Source organism: Mustelus asterias, unplaced genomic scaffold, assembly GCF_964213995.1.
Source record: "Mustelus asterias unplaced genomic scaffold, sMusAst1.hap1.1 HAP1_SCAFFOLD_1806, whole genome shotgun sequence".
Taxonomy (NCBI): domain Eukaryota; kingdom Metazoa; phylum Chordata; class Chondrichthyes; order Carcharhiniformes; family Triakidae; genus Mustelus; species Mustelus asterias.
This window is the reverse complement of record NW_027591751.1, coordinates 56051-72689: the sequence shown is the minus strand read 5'-3', so window position 1 is coordinate 72689 and position 16639 is coordinate 56051. Positions and strand designations below refer to the sequence as shown.

General features: G+C 48.7%; 1 protein-coding gene across 1 annotated transcript in view; it reads right to left on the bottom strand.

Annotated features, from left to right (window-relative positions):
- Positions 1-240: 240 nt before the first annotated feature.
- Positions 241-16639, bottom strand: part of LOC144488720 (kinesin-like protein KIFC3) — a gene marked incomplete at both ends in the record, with an annotated part of 71211 nt that continues 54812 nt past the window's right edge. The window contains one exon of the mRNA XM_078206820.1: positions 241-504. Coding sequence (XP_078062946.1) covers positions 241-504 — 264 coding nt within the window. The remainder of the gene's footprint in view (positions 505-16639) is intronic.

Here is a 16639-nt window from a genome sequence, read left to right as displayed (position 1 = left end):
AACCCCAGTTTACCCAATCTCTCCTCATAACTAAGCCCCTCCATACCAGGCAACATCCTGGTAAACCTCCTCTGCACTCTCTCCAAAGCCTCCACGTCCTTCTGGTAGTGTGGCGACCAGAACTGGACGCAGTATTCCAAATGCAAATTCCGCCCGTGGAGTTGACTGGATGGTGATTTCATTAAGACATTCTGAGCTGTAACCAATACCCTCCCAACACCTAGTCTTGTACAGACAAACCAATCACTGCTCCTGTTAGTGCTGTCTTTGATGTGATTGGAGCACTTTGCCCTGGCACCTGCCTGTTGTGTAAGCCAGTTACCTCCTCCTGTGTCGCCTGCGATGGAAACACTTTGTCCAGTTCGAAGGTCCGGGTTTTGCCTTTGTACATCATCCTGATCCGACAATCTGTGTTTGGGTCCGTGTGAACCACCACCAGATTACCGCTCTCAGGCTGGTTACACTCAGCCACTGGCTTCACTCTGCACAACACCCGGATATTACCTAGGGCAAGGCGTGGGAGAAAGAATACAAATGTTACTGTGTGAAATCAGTGATAGAGAGAGAGAGAGAGGAAGAGACAGAGAGAACAAAGAACAATACAGCACAGGAACAAGCCCTTCGGCCCTCCAAGCCCGCGCCGCTCATGTGCCCAACTAGACCATCCGTTTGTATCCCTCTATTCCCAGTCTGTTCATGTGGCTATCTAGATAAGTCTTAAGCGATCCCAGCATGTCTGCCTCAATCACCTTGCTTGGGAGTGCATTCCAGGCCCCCACCACCCTCTGTGTAAAATACGTCCCCCTGACATCTGTGTTGAACCTTGCCCCCCTCATCTTGAACCCGTGACCCCTTGTGTTCGTCACCTCCGACCTGGGAAAAAGCTTCCCACTGTTCACCCTATCGATGCCCTTCATAATTTTATACACCTCTATTAGGTCGCCCCTCATCCTCCGGCTTTCCAGGGAGAAAGACAGAGAGAGAGAGAGAGAGACTGTTGTGAACCATCGTTGGTTCCCACTGGATAGTACTGGGCCAGGGCTGGCCAGCACTATGGGAATGTATATAGGTTACTGTGGGATTGTACTAATGTTGTTGTTGGGCTCGGGTGGGATTGATACACCTGTGGTTGTTACTGTTGTGGCACATCCCAGTCGGGCTCCGCCTCCTGGGAGAGGTATAAGACCCCCTGCTCGGGCGGGACCCCTTCAGTCTGGGATAGTGTGTTAAAGTTCTGATAGTTCCATTGTTAGTTAATAAAAGCCTTCTTTTACCGAAGCTTTGAGCCTCGTGTCCAATTGATGCGCATCAATTTTATTAACTAAAATTAAACTCTCGACGGAAGAAAAAAAAGAAAGGAGAGTATGGAGCAAATCCTCAAGCCAGAACGTCTGACGCTAGATCCACGTGCGGTGGGCGCTTCTAACACCTTCGACCACTGGCTGAAGTGTTTTGAAGATTACCTGGCAGCCTCCGCAGCGGTCACCACAGATGATGACAGACTCCGGGTCCTCCATGCGAGTGTAAGCGACACAGTCTACCTCGCGATCCGTGCGGGCACCACTTACCCGAGGGCCCTCGAGCTTCTAAAGAAGCGCTACACGAAACCTCCTAACGAGATCCACGCTCGTTACCTCCTCGCTACACGACGTCGGCAGTCGGGCGAAACCATGGAGGATTACGCCAATGAGCTCTTACAGCTAGCCAGGGGCTGCGACTGCAAAGCTGTGTCGGCTGAGCAGAGCATGTACGACCTCGCCCGAGATGCGTTTGTGGCCGGGGTCGGGTCTTCATACATCCGTCTCAAGCTGCTAGAAAAGGGAAATCTCAACCTGACCCAAGCCATGGAATTAGCTGAAATGCTCGAGGCGGCTTCGAAGAGCTTAGTCCTGTATCCAGAGGACCACGTGGAGACAACGTGGCAGGAGCAGTCGCAAATCCCTCCTCGCCCCACGGGCTCGAAGTGCAGTGTTATGGCGTGCTCCCATGTGGACCAGATGACGGCTGCAGCCCCATGCGGCCCGCGGTGCTACTTCTGCGGAGGAGCCAAACATACCCGACAAAAGTGTCCCGCTAAAGCGGTAATCTGTACCGCATGCGGTAAAAAGGGGCATTATGCGAAGGTGTGCAGATCGAAGCCCAGGAACGGCAGTGCGGCCTGTGACCCTTCGGAACGGGGATCATCACCATCATCGTCGAAGTACTCACGGGGTTCGTCCACGTGCGAGTCCAGGACGACGCCATTGCGGTCGACGGAGTCGGAGGAGGTGACCACCAGGGGTCGCTAAGTTTGGCGCCCTCACCCATGTGCGATTCATGGGGGTGGCCATTTTGGTCGACGATGACCATGAGCGACCAGCAGGGGTCCTCAGCATCGACCTCAGCTGCCTGCAGTGACGTTCACAGACCAACGGTGGCGTCGATCACCCTGAACCAGGCTAAGCCTCACAGGCTTGATTGTTCGTTGATGGATATACAGGTAAATGATCATGCGATTTATTGTCTGTTTGACAGCAGGAGCACTGAGAGCTTTATCCACCCTGACACTGTGAAGAGGTGTGGACTCCAGATTCAACCTGCCAAACAGACAATCTCTATGGCATCAAGGTCCCGGTCTGTCGCTGTGCTAGGACGTTGTGTGGTAACTTTGAAAGTGCAAGGCACAATTTACGAGCGTTTCAGGCTCCTTGTGTTGCCGCATCTTTGCGCACCAATTCTCCTCGGACTAAACTTTATGGTCCACATGAAGAGTGTGATCCTACAGTACGGTGGGCCACTCCCTTCGCTGACAGTGGGAGAACAGCTGCAGTCTCCAAATTGTCCAAAGCGCCCCGCCTGCAATCTTTCTACGTTAAAGATCACCACACCCTCTTTATTTCAGAATCTGGTACCAGGCTGCAAGCCCATCGCTACTAAAAGTAGGCGTTACAGCACTGAGGATCGGGTCTTCATCAGATCTGAGGTTCAGCGACTCCTCAAAGAAGGGATCATACAGCCCAGTGTTAGTCCGTGGAGAGCACAGGTTGTGGTGGTCAAGAGCGGGAACAAACCCCGGATGGTCATTGATTACAGTCAGACCATTAACCGATATACGCAGCTGGATGCGTATCCTCTCCCGCGCATATCTGATATGGTCAATCAGATTGCGCAGTACCGGGTGTTCTCCACCATAGACCTTAAGTCCGCCTACCACCAACTCCCCATTCGCCCAGAGGACCGACAATACATGGCCTTTGAGGCGGATGGTCGTCTGTATCATTTCCTTAGAGTTCCATTTGGTGTCACCAATGGGGTCTTGGTCTTCCAGCGTGCTATGGACCGAATGGTGGACCAGAACAGGCTGCGGGCTACCTTCCCGTACCTGGATAATGTCACCATCTGCGGCCGCGATCAGCAGGACCATGACACAAATCTCCAGAACTTCTTACGCACTGCATCTCGCCTGAATTTGACCTACAACAGGGAGAAGTGTGTATTCCGTACGCGCCGGTTAGCCATCCTGGGATACGTGGTGGAAAACGGGGTCATTGGCCCTGATCCAGACCGTATGCGCCCCCTTGCTGAACTTCCCTTGCCCGCTAGCGCAAAAGCACTGAGAAGATGCCTAGGCTTTTTCTCCTATTATGCGCAGTGGGTCCCCAACTACGTGGACAAAGCCCGTCCGCTTATTAAGTCCACGACTTTTCCACTCACGCCAGAGGCCCAATTGGCCTTCAAGGCATTGAAACACGACATCGCGAAAGCCACGATGCATGCGGTAGACGAATCCATCCCTTTTCAGGTGGAAAGCGATGCATCTGATTTCGCCCTGGCCGCCACACTAAACCAGGCGGGCAGGCCCGTCGCGTTTTTTTCCCGCGCCCTCCAAGGCCCCGAAATTCGGCATTCAGCGGTGGAAAAGGAGGCCCAGGCCATTGTGGAGGCCGTCAGACACTGGCGCCATTACCTGGCGGGAAAGCGGTTCACCCTGATCACGGACCAGCGGTCCGTGGCGTTCATGTTCAACAACACGCAGAGGGGCAAGATCAAGAATGACAAGATCTTGCGGTGGAGAATTGAACTCTCCACCTATAACTACGATATCATGTATCGTCCAGGGAAACTCAATGAGCCCTCGGATGCCCTCTCGCGCGGAACATGCGCTAGTACTCAGGAGGATCGCTTGATCGCCCTCCATAATGATCTGTGCCATCCTGGGGTTACTCGGCTCTACCACTTTGTCAAAGCCCGCAACCTGCCTTACTCGGTGGAGGACGTCAGGTCGGTGACAAGGAGCTGTCGGATTTGCGCGGAATGCAAACCGCACTTTTACCGACCTGACCGGGCACATTTGGTCAAGGCCACTCGCCCCTTCGAGAGGCTGAGTGTTGATTTTAAGGGCCCCCTTCCCTCAACAGATCGGAACGTGTACTTTCTGAACATAATAGATGAGTACTCCCGGTTCCCGTTTGTTGTCCCCTGCGCGGACACATCGGCTGCCACGGTGATCAAGGCATTCCGTGATCTTTTTACCCTGTTCGGGTACCCCAGCTATATCCATAGCGACAGGGGCTCGTCGTTCATGAGCAATGACTTGAGGCAATTCCTGCTCTCATATGGGATTGCCTCTAGTAGGACCACGAGTTACAACCCTAGGGGTAATGGACAGGTGGAACAAGAGAATGCTACAGTCTGGAAGGCTGTCCTATTGGCGTTGAAGTCCAAAGGCCTTCCAGTCTCCCGTTGGCAGGAGGTCCTTCCTGATGCGCTTCACTCTATTCGCTCCCTCCTGTGTACGGCAACCAATGCTACTCCCCACGAGAGGATGTTCTCATTCCCTCGGAAGTCGTCCTCGGGGATATCTTTACCAGCCTGGTTGACGTACCCAGGACCCATCCTCCTGCGGCGACATGTAAGGGCCTGCAAGTCCGACCCCTTGGTCGAACAGGTCCACCTCCTCCACGCCAACCCTCAGTATGCCTATGTGGCATAACCTGACGGGCCACAGTCTCGATCCGAGACCTGGCGCCCGCAGGGGACGTAGCAACTCCTGTCGCTCCCATACCCCCAGTGACGAATCCCTTATCCCTTATTTCTCCCCCGGACGTGGCGCGGACAGCATCGGGACCAGTGCTTAACAGTTTTACTCCAATGCACAGCTTGCCTGAGCCCCGAAGATCGGCGCCATCGCAGAATGTGTCAGGATCCCCTGCACTACCGCTTCATCAGGGTCAACCGGCCCGTGAGTCCGTGGGAGAACAGCTGGACGCTGTTTTGGGGAGAACGCCACCGCAAGCACCTACTCCGGTGTCACCGCCGGTATTGAGGAGGTCACAACGACGGTGCGGTCCTCCAGACCGTCTGAACTTATAATCTGTTGGCATTTTAGTCTGTTTTCGCACCCCGCCGGCCTTTGTTCTCAAAGGAGGGGTGAATGTGGTGACCCATCGTTGGTTCCCACTGGATAGTACTGGGCCAGGGCTGGCCAGCACTATGGGAATGTATATAGGTTACTGTGGGATTGTACTAATGTTGTTGTTGGGCTCGGATGGGATTGATACACCTGTGGTTGTTACTGTTGTGGCACATCCCAGTCGGGCTCCGCCTCCTGGGAGAGGTATAAGACCCCCTGCTCGGACGGGACCCCTTCAGTCTGGGATAGTGTGTTAAAGTTCTGATAGTTCCATTGTTAGTTAATAAAAGCCTTCTTTTACCGAAGCTTTGTGCCTCGTGTCCAATTGATGTGCATCAGAGACAGACAGACAGAGAGAAAGATAAAGAGAGAGAGAGAGACAGAGAGAGAGGGAGACACAGAGAGAGCGAGAGAGAGATAGATGGAGAGAGAGAGAGGCAGAGAGAGTGAAGAATCTACTGATGGCCGTGAAACCATTGTCGATTGTCAGAAAAGCCTATCTGGTTCACTAATGTCCTTTAGGGAAGGAAATCTGATGATGCAGCTGTATAGAACGCTGGTTAGGCCACATTTGGAGTACTGCGTCCAGTTCTGGTCGCCGCACTACCAGAAGGACGTGGAGGCGTTAGAGAGAGTGCAGAGAAGGTTTACCAGGATGTTGCCTGGTATGGAGGGTCTTAGCTATGAGGAGAGATTGGGTAAACTGGGCTTGTTCTCCCTGGAAAGACGGAGAATGAGGGGAGATCTAATAGAGGTGTACAAGATTATGAAGGGTATAGATAGGGTGAACAGTGGGAAGCTTTTTCCCAGATCAGAAGTGACGTTCACGAAGGGTCACGGGCTCAAGGTGAGAGGGGCGAAGTATAACTCAGATATTAGAGGGATGTTTTTTACACAGAGGGTGGTGGGGGCCTGGAATGCGCTGCCAAGTAGGGTGGTGGAGGCAGGCACGCTGACATCGTTTAAGACTTACCTGAATAGTCACATGAGCAGCCTGGGAATGGAGGGATACAAACGATTGGTCTAGTTGGACCAAGGAGCGGCACAGGCTTGGAGGGCCGAAGGGCCTGTTTCCTGTGCTGTACTGTTCTTTGTTCTTTGTTCTTTGACTACACCCCAGGGTTCTAAAAGAGATAACTGAGGAAATTATGGAGGCATTGGTGATGATCTTTCAGGAATCAATGGAGACAGGGAGGGTTCCAGAGGACTGGAAAGTAGCTAATGTAACACCGCTGTTTAAGAAGGGAGGGAGGCAGCAGATGGGAAATTATAGAACATAGAACATAGAACATAGAACATTACAGCGCAGAACAGGCCCTTCGGCCCACGATGTTGCACCGACCAGTTAAAAAAAAACTGTGACCCTCCAACCTAAACCAATTTCTTTTCGTCCATGAACCTATCTACGGATCTCTTAAACGCCCCCAAACTAGGCGCATTTACTACTGATGCTGGCAGGGCATTCCAATCCCTCACCACCCTCTGGGTAAAGAACCTACCCCTGACATCGGTTCTATAACTACCCCCCCTCAATTTAAAGCCATGCCCCCTCGTGCTGGATTTCTCCATCAGAGGAAAAAGGCTATCACTATCCACCCTATCTAAACCTCTAATCATCTTATATGTTTCAATAAGATCCCCTCTTAGCCGCCGCCTTTCCAGCGAAAACAATCCCAAATCCCTCAGCCTCTCCTCATAGGATCTCCCCTCCATACCAGGCAACATCCTGGTAAACCTCCTCTGCACCCTCTCCAAAGCCTCCACATCCTTCCTGTAATGTGGGGACCAGAACTGCACACAGTACTCCAAGTGCGGCCGCACCAGAGTTGTGTACAGTTGCAACATAACGCTACGACTCCTAAATTCAATCCCCCTACCAATAAACGCCAAGACACCATATGCCTTCTTAACAACCTTATCTACTTGATTCCCAACTTTCAGGGATCTATGCACACATACACCTAGATCCCTCTGCTCCTCCACACTATTCAAAGTCCTCCCGTTAGCCCTATACTCAACACATCTGTTATTCCTACCAAAGTGAATTACCTCACACTTCTCCGCATTAAACTCCATCCGCCACCTCTCGGCCCAACTTTGCAACCTGTCTAAGTCTTCCTGCAAACTACGACACCCTTCCTCACTGTCTACCACACCACCGACTTTGGTGTCATCAGCAAATTTGCTAATCCACCCAACTATACCCTCATCCAGATCATTAATAAATATTACAAACAGCAGTGGCCCCAAAACAGATCCCTGAGGTACACCACTTGTAACCGCACTCCATGATGAATATTTACTATCAACCACCACCCTCTGTTTCCTATCCGCTAGCCAATTCCTGATCCAATTTCCTAGATCACCCCCAATCCCATACATCTGCCATACATTATAGGCCGGTTAGCCTGATTTCGGTCATTGGGAAGATTTTAGAGTCCCTTATTAAAGATGAGATCGCGGAGTACTTGGAAGTGCATGATAAAATAGGACTGAGTCAACATGGCTTTGTCAAGGGGAGGTCATGTCTGACAAATCTGTTAGAGTTCTTTGAGGAGGTAACAAGGAAGTTAGATAAAGGAGAACCAGTGGACGTGATTTATTTAGATTTCCAGATTTCCAAGGTGCCGCATAGGAGACTGTTAAATAAGTTAAGAGCCCATGGTGTTAATGGTAAGATCCTGGCATGGATAGAGGATTGGCTGACTGGCAGAAGGCAGAGAGTGGGGATAAAGGGGTCAACCAGTGACTAGTGGTGTGCCTCAGGGGTCGGTGCTGGGACCACAACTTTTCACAATATAAATTAACGATTTGGAGGAAGGAACTGAAGGCACTGTTGCTAAATTTGCAGATGATACAAAGATATGTAGAGGGACAGGTAGTATTGAGGAAGCAGGGGGGCTGCAGAAGGACTTGGACAGGTTAGGAGAGTGGGCAAAGAAGTGGCAGATGGAATACAATGTGGAAAAGTGTGAGGTTATGCACTTTGGAAGGAGGAATGGAGGCATAGACTATTTTTTAAATGGGGAAATGCTTTGGAAATCAGAAACACAAAGGGACTTGGGAGTCATTAAGATTCTCTTAAGGTTAACGTGTAGGTTCAGTTGGCAGTTAGGAAGGCAAATGCAATGTTAGCATTCATGTCGAGAGGGCTAGAATACAAGAGCAGGGATGTACTTCTGAGGCTGTATAAGGCTCTGGTCAGACCCCATTTGGAATATTGTGAGCAGTTTTGGGCCCCGTATCTAAGGAAGGATGTGCCGGCCTTGGAAAGGGTCCAGAGGAGGTTCACAAGAATGATCCCTGGAATGAAGAGCTTGTCGTATGAGGAACGGTTGAGGAATCTGGGTCTGTACACGTTGGAGTTTAGAAGGATGAAGGGGGATCTTATTGAAACTTCCAGGATACTGCGAGGCCTGGATAGAGTGGACATAGAGAGGATGTTTCCACTAGTCAGAAAAACTAGAACCAGAGGGCACAACCTCAGGCTAAAGGGACGATCCTTTAAAACAGAGATGAGGAGGAATTTCTTCAGCCAGAGAGTGGTGAATCTGTGCAACCTTTTGCCGCAGAAGGCTGTGGAGGCCAGGTCATTGTGTCTTTAAGACAGAGGTGGATAGGTTCTTGATTAATAAGGGGATCAGGGGTTATGGGAAAAGGCAGGAAAATGGAGATGAGAAAAATATCAGCCATAATTGAATAGTGGAGCAGACTCGATGGGTCAAGTGGCCTAATTCTGCTCCTATGTCTTATGATCTTATGATCATTAATCAAGACCATATGGATTGAGCTAAGGAACAAAATAAGGTGCAGTCACAGGACTGGGAGTGACTACAGACTCCCCCAAACAGTCAGAGGCCGATCGAAGAGATATGAAGGAAAATCCCTGAGAAATGCAAAAGCAGTGATAGTCCGAGATTTGAACTACCCCAGTATTAGCTATTACACTGTGATAGGAATAGACAGAGCAAAATTCTTGTTCAGGAGAATGCTTTTGCTCGTGTATAACAAGTCCAACAAGAGAGGGGGCGCTCCTGGACTGTGTTATAGGAAATGAAACTGGACAGGTGGGAGGTGTGACAGTGGGGGAACATCTTGGTGATAGTGATCTTAATTCAGTTGGTTTATGGAAAAAGGACAAAGATAAAACAGGAGGCTCAAAATTGGGGCAAGGACAATTTGACAAAGCTGAGGTATGCTGTAGCAGATGTGAATTGCAAACAGCGCCTTGAAGATTACTCAGTATCAGAGCAGCGGGAGGCATGAACAGGGAGGGGTGCAGAATAAACATCTTCCCACAAAGGAAAAGAGATGGCCAAATCTAGAGTCTCCTGGATATCAAAGAGCTTGGGCAGAAAATAAAAGCTCACCCGACAGACTTTGAGAACTCAACACTGCAGAAAGTCGAGAGGAATATAGAAAGAGGAGGAAATGAGGAACGAGAGGGCATGAAAGAATGTTGGCAAACAAAAAGAGAATCAAAGATTTTCTCCATACATTAAGAGTAAGGAGACAATGAAGGAAAGGCATGATGTGGGGCTGCCGGCGTTGGACTGGGGTGGGCACAGTAAGAAGTCTCTCAACACCAGATTAAAGTCCAACAGGTTTATTTGGAATCACGAGCTTTCGGCGCGCTGCCCCTTCATCAGGACACTCACTCACCTGATGAAGGAGCAGCGCACCGAAAGCTCGTGATTCCAAATAAAGCTGTTGGACTTTAATCTGGTGTTGCGAGGCTTCTTACTGCAGCGTAGGAAAGGTTAGGGCCCATTGGAGACTGAGAAGGTAACCTGTGTGTGGAGACAGAGGAAATGGGTCTGGTTCTCAATAAAGACCTTTTGTCTGTCTTCACAAGAGTGGGGAAGAATGTAGACTTAGAAACATAGGGACATAGAAATTAGAAGCAGGAGGAGGCCATTCGGCCCTTCGAGCCTGCTCCGCCATTCATTTTGATCATGGCTGATCATCAAATTCAATATCTGGATCTCCCATTTCCCCCCATATCCCCTGGTCCCTTTAGCCCCAAGAGCTATATCTAATTTCTTCTTGAAATCACACAACATTTTGGCCTCAACTACTTTCTGTGGGAGTGAATTCCACACATTCACCACCCTCTGGGTGAAGAAATTTCTCCTCACCTCAGTTCTAAAAGGTTTACCCCTTATCCTCAAACTATGACCCCTAGTTCTGGACTCCCCCACCATTGGGAACATTCTTTCTGAATCTACCCTGTCTAATCCTGTTAGAATTTTATAAGTTTCTATGACATTCCCTCTCACTCTTCTAAACTCCAGTGACTATAATATTAATCTTAGACTCTCTTCATATGACATCCCAGGAATCAGCCTGGTAAACCTTCACTGTACTCCCTCGATAGCAAGGACATCCTTCCTCAGATAAGGACACCAAAACTGCACACAATACTCCAGGTGTGGCCTCACCAACGCCCTGTACAATTGCAGCAAAAGAGCCCTATCCCTATACTCAAATCCTCTCGCTGTGAAGGCCAACATACCATTTGCCTTCTTTACTGCCTGCTGTACCTGCACGCTTACTTTCAGTGACTGATGCACGAGGACACCAAGGTCTTGTTGAGTATCCACCTCTCTCAATTTACACCCATTCAATTAATAATAATCTGCTTTCCTATGTTGGCTTCCAAAGTGGATAACCTCACATTTATCCACATTATACTGCATCTGCCATGCAGATACCCTCACACTCAGCCTGTCCAAATCACGCTGAAGCATCTCTACATCCTCCTCACAGCTCACCCTCCCACCCAACCTTGTATCATCTGCAAATTCGGAGATAATACATTCAGTTCCCTCTTCCAAATCATTAATATATAATGTGAACAGTTGGGGTCTGAGCACAGATCCCTGTGGAACCCCACTAGTCACTGCCTGCCAATCAGAAAAAGACCCATTTATGCCAACTCTTTGCTTCCTATCTGCTAACCAGCTTTCTATCCATCTCAAGACATTACCTTTCAATCCCATGTACTTTAACTTTACATGGGAACCTCTCATGTGAGACCTTGTCAAAAGTCTTCTGAAAGTCTAAATAAACCACATCCACTGGTTCTCCTCGGTCAACTCGACTAGTTACATCCTCAGAAAATTCCAATAGATTCGTCAAGCATGATTTCCCTTTTGTAAATCCACGGTGACTTTGAGTCCACTGCCTTCTAAATGCTGAGATTTGTAGTTATGGAGGAGGAGGGTGAAGTGTTGGATGTGATAGACACACACAGGGGAAATAGTAAGGGGATTAACATTGTTGAAAGTGGATAAATCACCAAGGCTGGATGATAAATGTACCTCAGGCTGACAAGAGAAGCTGGTGGGGGGTGGAGGCGGGGGGGGGGGGGGGTGGGGTGGGGCGGGGGGGGGGGGGGGGGTGGGGCGGGGGGGGGGGGGATGGCAGGGGAAGGGGGGTAGCAGATTCCCCAGCCATTGCTCTCCAACCCTCTCCGGATGCAGGCGTGATTTTGGAAGACTGGCTGAATGCTAATGTATCTTTGTTTAAAAAGGGAGTGAGAGATAGATCATTGACTCTGTCTACACTTCCCGCTGCCTCAGCAGAGCAGCCAGCGTAATTAAGGACCCCACACACCCCGGACATTCTCTCTTCCACCTTCTTCCATCGGGAAAAAGATACAAACGTCTGAGGTCACGTACCAACCAACTCATTTTCGCAGTAACTACATTGCAGTGTTAATGTAAGCCTACTTATGGCACTAATAAATAAAGTTTTAAACTTTAAACTTTAAAAACTGCTTCTTCCCTGCTGCCATTAGATTTACCTTGCATTAAGTTGATCTTTCTCTACACCCTAGCTATGACTGTAACACTACATTCTGCGCCCTCTCCTTTCCTTCTCTATGAACGGTATGCTTTGTCTGTATAGTGTGCAAGAAACAATACTTTTCACTGTATACCGATACTTTGGAATCAGTGACCATAATTCTATTGGTTTTAAGATAGCTGTGGAGAATGATAGGTCTGTCCCAAAAGTTAAAATTCTAAACTGGGGCAAGGCCAATTTTGATGGTATTAGGCAGGAACTTTCAAAAGTTAATTGGGGGAGTCTGTGGGAAGGCAAAGGGATGTCTGGTAAGTGGGAGGCTTTCACAAGTGTGTTAACCAGGGTTCAGGGTAAACACATTCCTCTTAGAGTGAAGGGCAAGGCTGGCAGAAGTCGGGAACCCTGGATGACTCGGGATATTGAGGCCCTGGTCAAGAAGAAGAAAGAGGCACATGACATGCATAGGCAGCTGGGATCAAGTGAATCTCTTGAAGAGTATAGGGGGTGTAGGAGTAGAGTTAAGAGAGGAATCAGGAGGGCAAAAAAGGGACATGAGATTGTTTTGTCAGATAAGGCAAAGGAGAATCCAAAGAGCTTCTACAAATACATAAAGGGCAAAAGAGTAACAAGGGAGAGAGTAGGGCCTCTTAAGGATCAGCAAGGTCATCTATGTGCGGATCCACAAGAGATGGGTGAGATCCTAAATGAATATTTCTCATCAGTATTTACTGTTGAGAAAAGCATGGATGTTAGGGAACTTGGGGAATTAAATAGTGATGTCTTGAGGAGTGTACATATTACAGAGAAGGAGGTGCTGGAAGTCTTAAAGCACATCAAGGTAGATAAATCCCCAGGACCTGATGAAGTGTATCCCAGGACGTTGTGAGAGGCTAGGGAGGAAATTGCGGGTCCCCTAGCTGAGATATTTGAATCATCGATAGTCACGGGTGAGGTGCCTGAAGATTGGAGAGTGGCAAATGTTGTGCCTTTGTTTAAAAAGGGCTGCAGGGAAAAGCCTGGGAACTACAGGCCAGTGAGCCTCACATTTGTGGTGGGTAAGTTGTTGGAAGGTATTTTGAGAGACAGGATCTACAGGCATTTAGAGACGCAAGGACTGATTAGGGACAGTCAGTGTGGCTTTGTGAGTGGAAAATCATGTTTCACAAATTTGATTGAGTTTTTTGAAGGGGTAACCAAGAAGGTAGATGAGGGCAGTGCAGTTGATGTTGTCTACATGGACTTTAGCAAGGCCTTTGACAAGGTACCACATGGTAGGTTGTTGCATAAGGTTAAATCTCACGGGATCCAGGGTGAGGTATCTAAATGGATACAAAATTGGCTTCTGTCGAGTGGTTGTAGAGAGTTGTTTTTCAAATTGGAGGCCTGTGACCAGCAGTGTGCCTCAGGGATCAGTGCTGGGTCCACTGTTATTTGTCATTTATATTAATGATTTGGATGAGAATATAGGAGGCATGGTTAGTAAGTTTGCAGATGACACCAAGATTGGTGGCACAGTGGACAATGAAGAAAGTTATCTCCGATTGCAACGGGATCTTAAATCAATTGGGCTAGTGGGCTGAGGAATGGCAGATGGAGTTTAATTTAGACAACTGCAAGGTGATGCATTTTGGTAGATTGAACCAGGGCAGGACTTACTCAGTTAATGGTAGGCCATTGGGGAGAGTTACAGAACAAAGAGATCTAGGGGTACAGGTTCATAGCTCACTGAAAGTGGAGTCACAGGTGGACAGAGTGGTGAAGAAGGCATTCGGCATGCTTGGTTTCATCGATTGGAACATTGCATACAGGAGTTGGGACGTCGTGTTGAAGTTGTACAAGACATTGGTAAGGCCACGCTTGGAATACTGTGTGCAATTCTGGTCACCCTATTATAGAAAGGATATTATTAAACTAGAAAGAGTGCAGAAAAGATTTACGAGGAAGCTATCGGGACTTGATGGTTTGAGTTATAAGGAGAGGCTGGATAGACTGGGACTTTTTTCGCAGGAGCGTAGGAGGCTGAGGGGTGATCTTATAGAGGTCTATGAAATAATGAGGGGCACAGATCAGCTGGATAGTCAATATCTTTTCCCAAAGGTAGGGGAATCTAAAACTAGAGGGCATAGGTTTAAGGTGAGAGGGGAGAGATACAAGTGTCCAGAGGGGCAATTTTTCCACACAAAGGGTGGTGAGTGTCTGGAACGAGCTGCCAGAGGCAGTAGTAGAGGCGGTTACAATTTTGTCTTTTAAAAAGCGTTTGGACAGTTACATGGGTGCGATGGGTATAGAGGGATATGGGCCAAATGCGGGCAATTGGGATTAGCTTAAGGGTTTAAAAAAAAAGGGCAGCATGGACAAGTTGGGCCGAAGGTCCTGTTTCCATGCTGTAAACCACTATGACTCTATGTGATAATAATAAATCAAATCCAATCAAATCAAATCAAACCCAGTCAGCCTGAGCTCAACTGTGGGCGAATGATTGGAATCAGTTCTCAGATTCAGGATAAACTGTCCCTTCGAAAGACACAGATTAATCAAGGATTGTTCTGTTAAGGGAATTTGTTTCTGACGAACTGCATTGAATGTTTTGGAGGAGGTAACAAGGAGGACTAATGAGGGTAGCACAGTTGATGTGGTCTATTTGGATTTTAGCAAGGCTTTGAACAAGGTCCCACATGATAGACTGGTTAAAAAATTCAAAGCCCATGGGATCCAGGGGAAATTCGAGGATAATTGTTGATTGGTGTTTTTGTAACTGAAAGACTGTTTCCAGTGGGGTTTTGCAGGACTCAGACTCAGTCCCCTGCTTTTTCAAAAATTCATTTGTGGGACATGGGCGTCGCTGGCTGGGCCAGCATTTATTGCCCATCCCTAGTTGCCCGAGGGCAGTTGAGAGTCACCCACATTGCTGTGGCTCTGGAGTCACATGTAGGCCAGACTGGGTAAGGACGGCAGATTTCCTTCCCTAAAGGACATTAGTGACCCAAATAGGCTTTCCCGATAATTGACAATGGTTTCATGGACATCAGTAGATTCTTAATTCCAGATATTTTTCATTGAATTCACATTCCACCATCTGCCGTGGCGAGATTTGAACCCAGAACATTAGCTTGAGTTTCTGGATTAATAGTCCAGCGGTAATACCACTCGGCCATGGGGAGAACGTGCAAACTCCGCACAGACGGTGACCTAAACCGAGAATCGAACCCGGGTCCCTGGCGCTGTGAGGCAGCAGCGCTAACCACTGTGCCACCGTGCAGGGAGATTATACTCGAACCTTATAAAACATTAGTTAGGTTACAACTTGAGCACTGTGCACAGTTCTTGTCAACCTCATTCCAAAAAGAGACGGCACAGAGGAGATTAACAAGGATGTTGTCAGGACTGGAAAATTGGTGTTCTGAGGAAAGAACAAAGAACAATACAGCACAGGAACAGGCCCTTCGGCCCTCCAAGCCCGTGCCGCTCCCTGGTCCAAACTAGACCATTCTTTTGTATCCCTCCATTCCCACTCCGTTCATGTGGCTATCTAGATAAGTCTTAAACGTTCCCAGTGTGTCCGCCTCCACCACCTTGCCCGGCAGCGCATTCCAGGCCCCCACCACCCTCTGTGTAAAATATGTCCGTCTGATATCTGTGTTAAACCTCCCCCCCTTCACCTTGAACCTATGACCCCTCGTGAACGTCACCACCGACCTGGGGAAAAGCTCCCCACCTTTCACCCTATCTATGCCTTTCATAATTTTATACACCTCTATTAAGTCTCCCCTCATCCTCCGTCTTTCCAGGGAGAACAACCCCAGTTTACCCAATCTCTCCTCATAACTAAGCCCCTCCATACCAGGCAACACCCTGGTAAACCTCTTCTGCACTCTCTCCAAAGCCTCCACGTCTTTCTGGTAGTGTGGCGACCAGAACTGGGCGCAGTATTCCAAATGCGGCCGAACCAACGTTCTATACAACCGCAACATCAGACCCCAACTTTTATACTCTATGCCCCGTCCTATAAAGGCAAGCATGCCATATGCCTTCTTCACCACCTTCTCCACCTGTGACGTCACCTTCAAGGATCTGTGGACTTGCACACCCAGGTCCCTCTGCCTATCTACACCCTTCATTGTTCCCAGGAGCAGGCTGAGGGTAAGAGAGTGGGTTTTCTGACTGTAATTAATTATTTATTTTTTCAGTTAATTTTGGGTTTAAAATCGGAGGTTTTTTTCAAAACCGGAAGTCGGGCCAGGAGTGGCCTGGGGAAGTTTTTGGAGGGTTTAAAAGTGCACCAAAGTATACAGCGGGCAGCATAGTGAGTGGGAAGTTGAGTGAGCTGTCAGGGCTTTGGCTCACAGGGCTTGGACGAGCAGGGGTGAGTTTTTGTTTCCTTACACTCTTATTAACTTTTCACTGTCTTACTTGACATAAAGTGTCCAGTATGAGTGT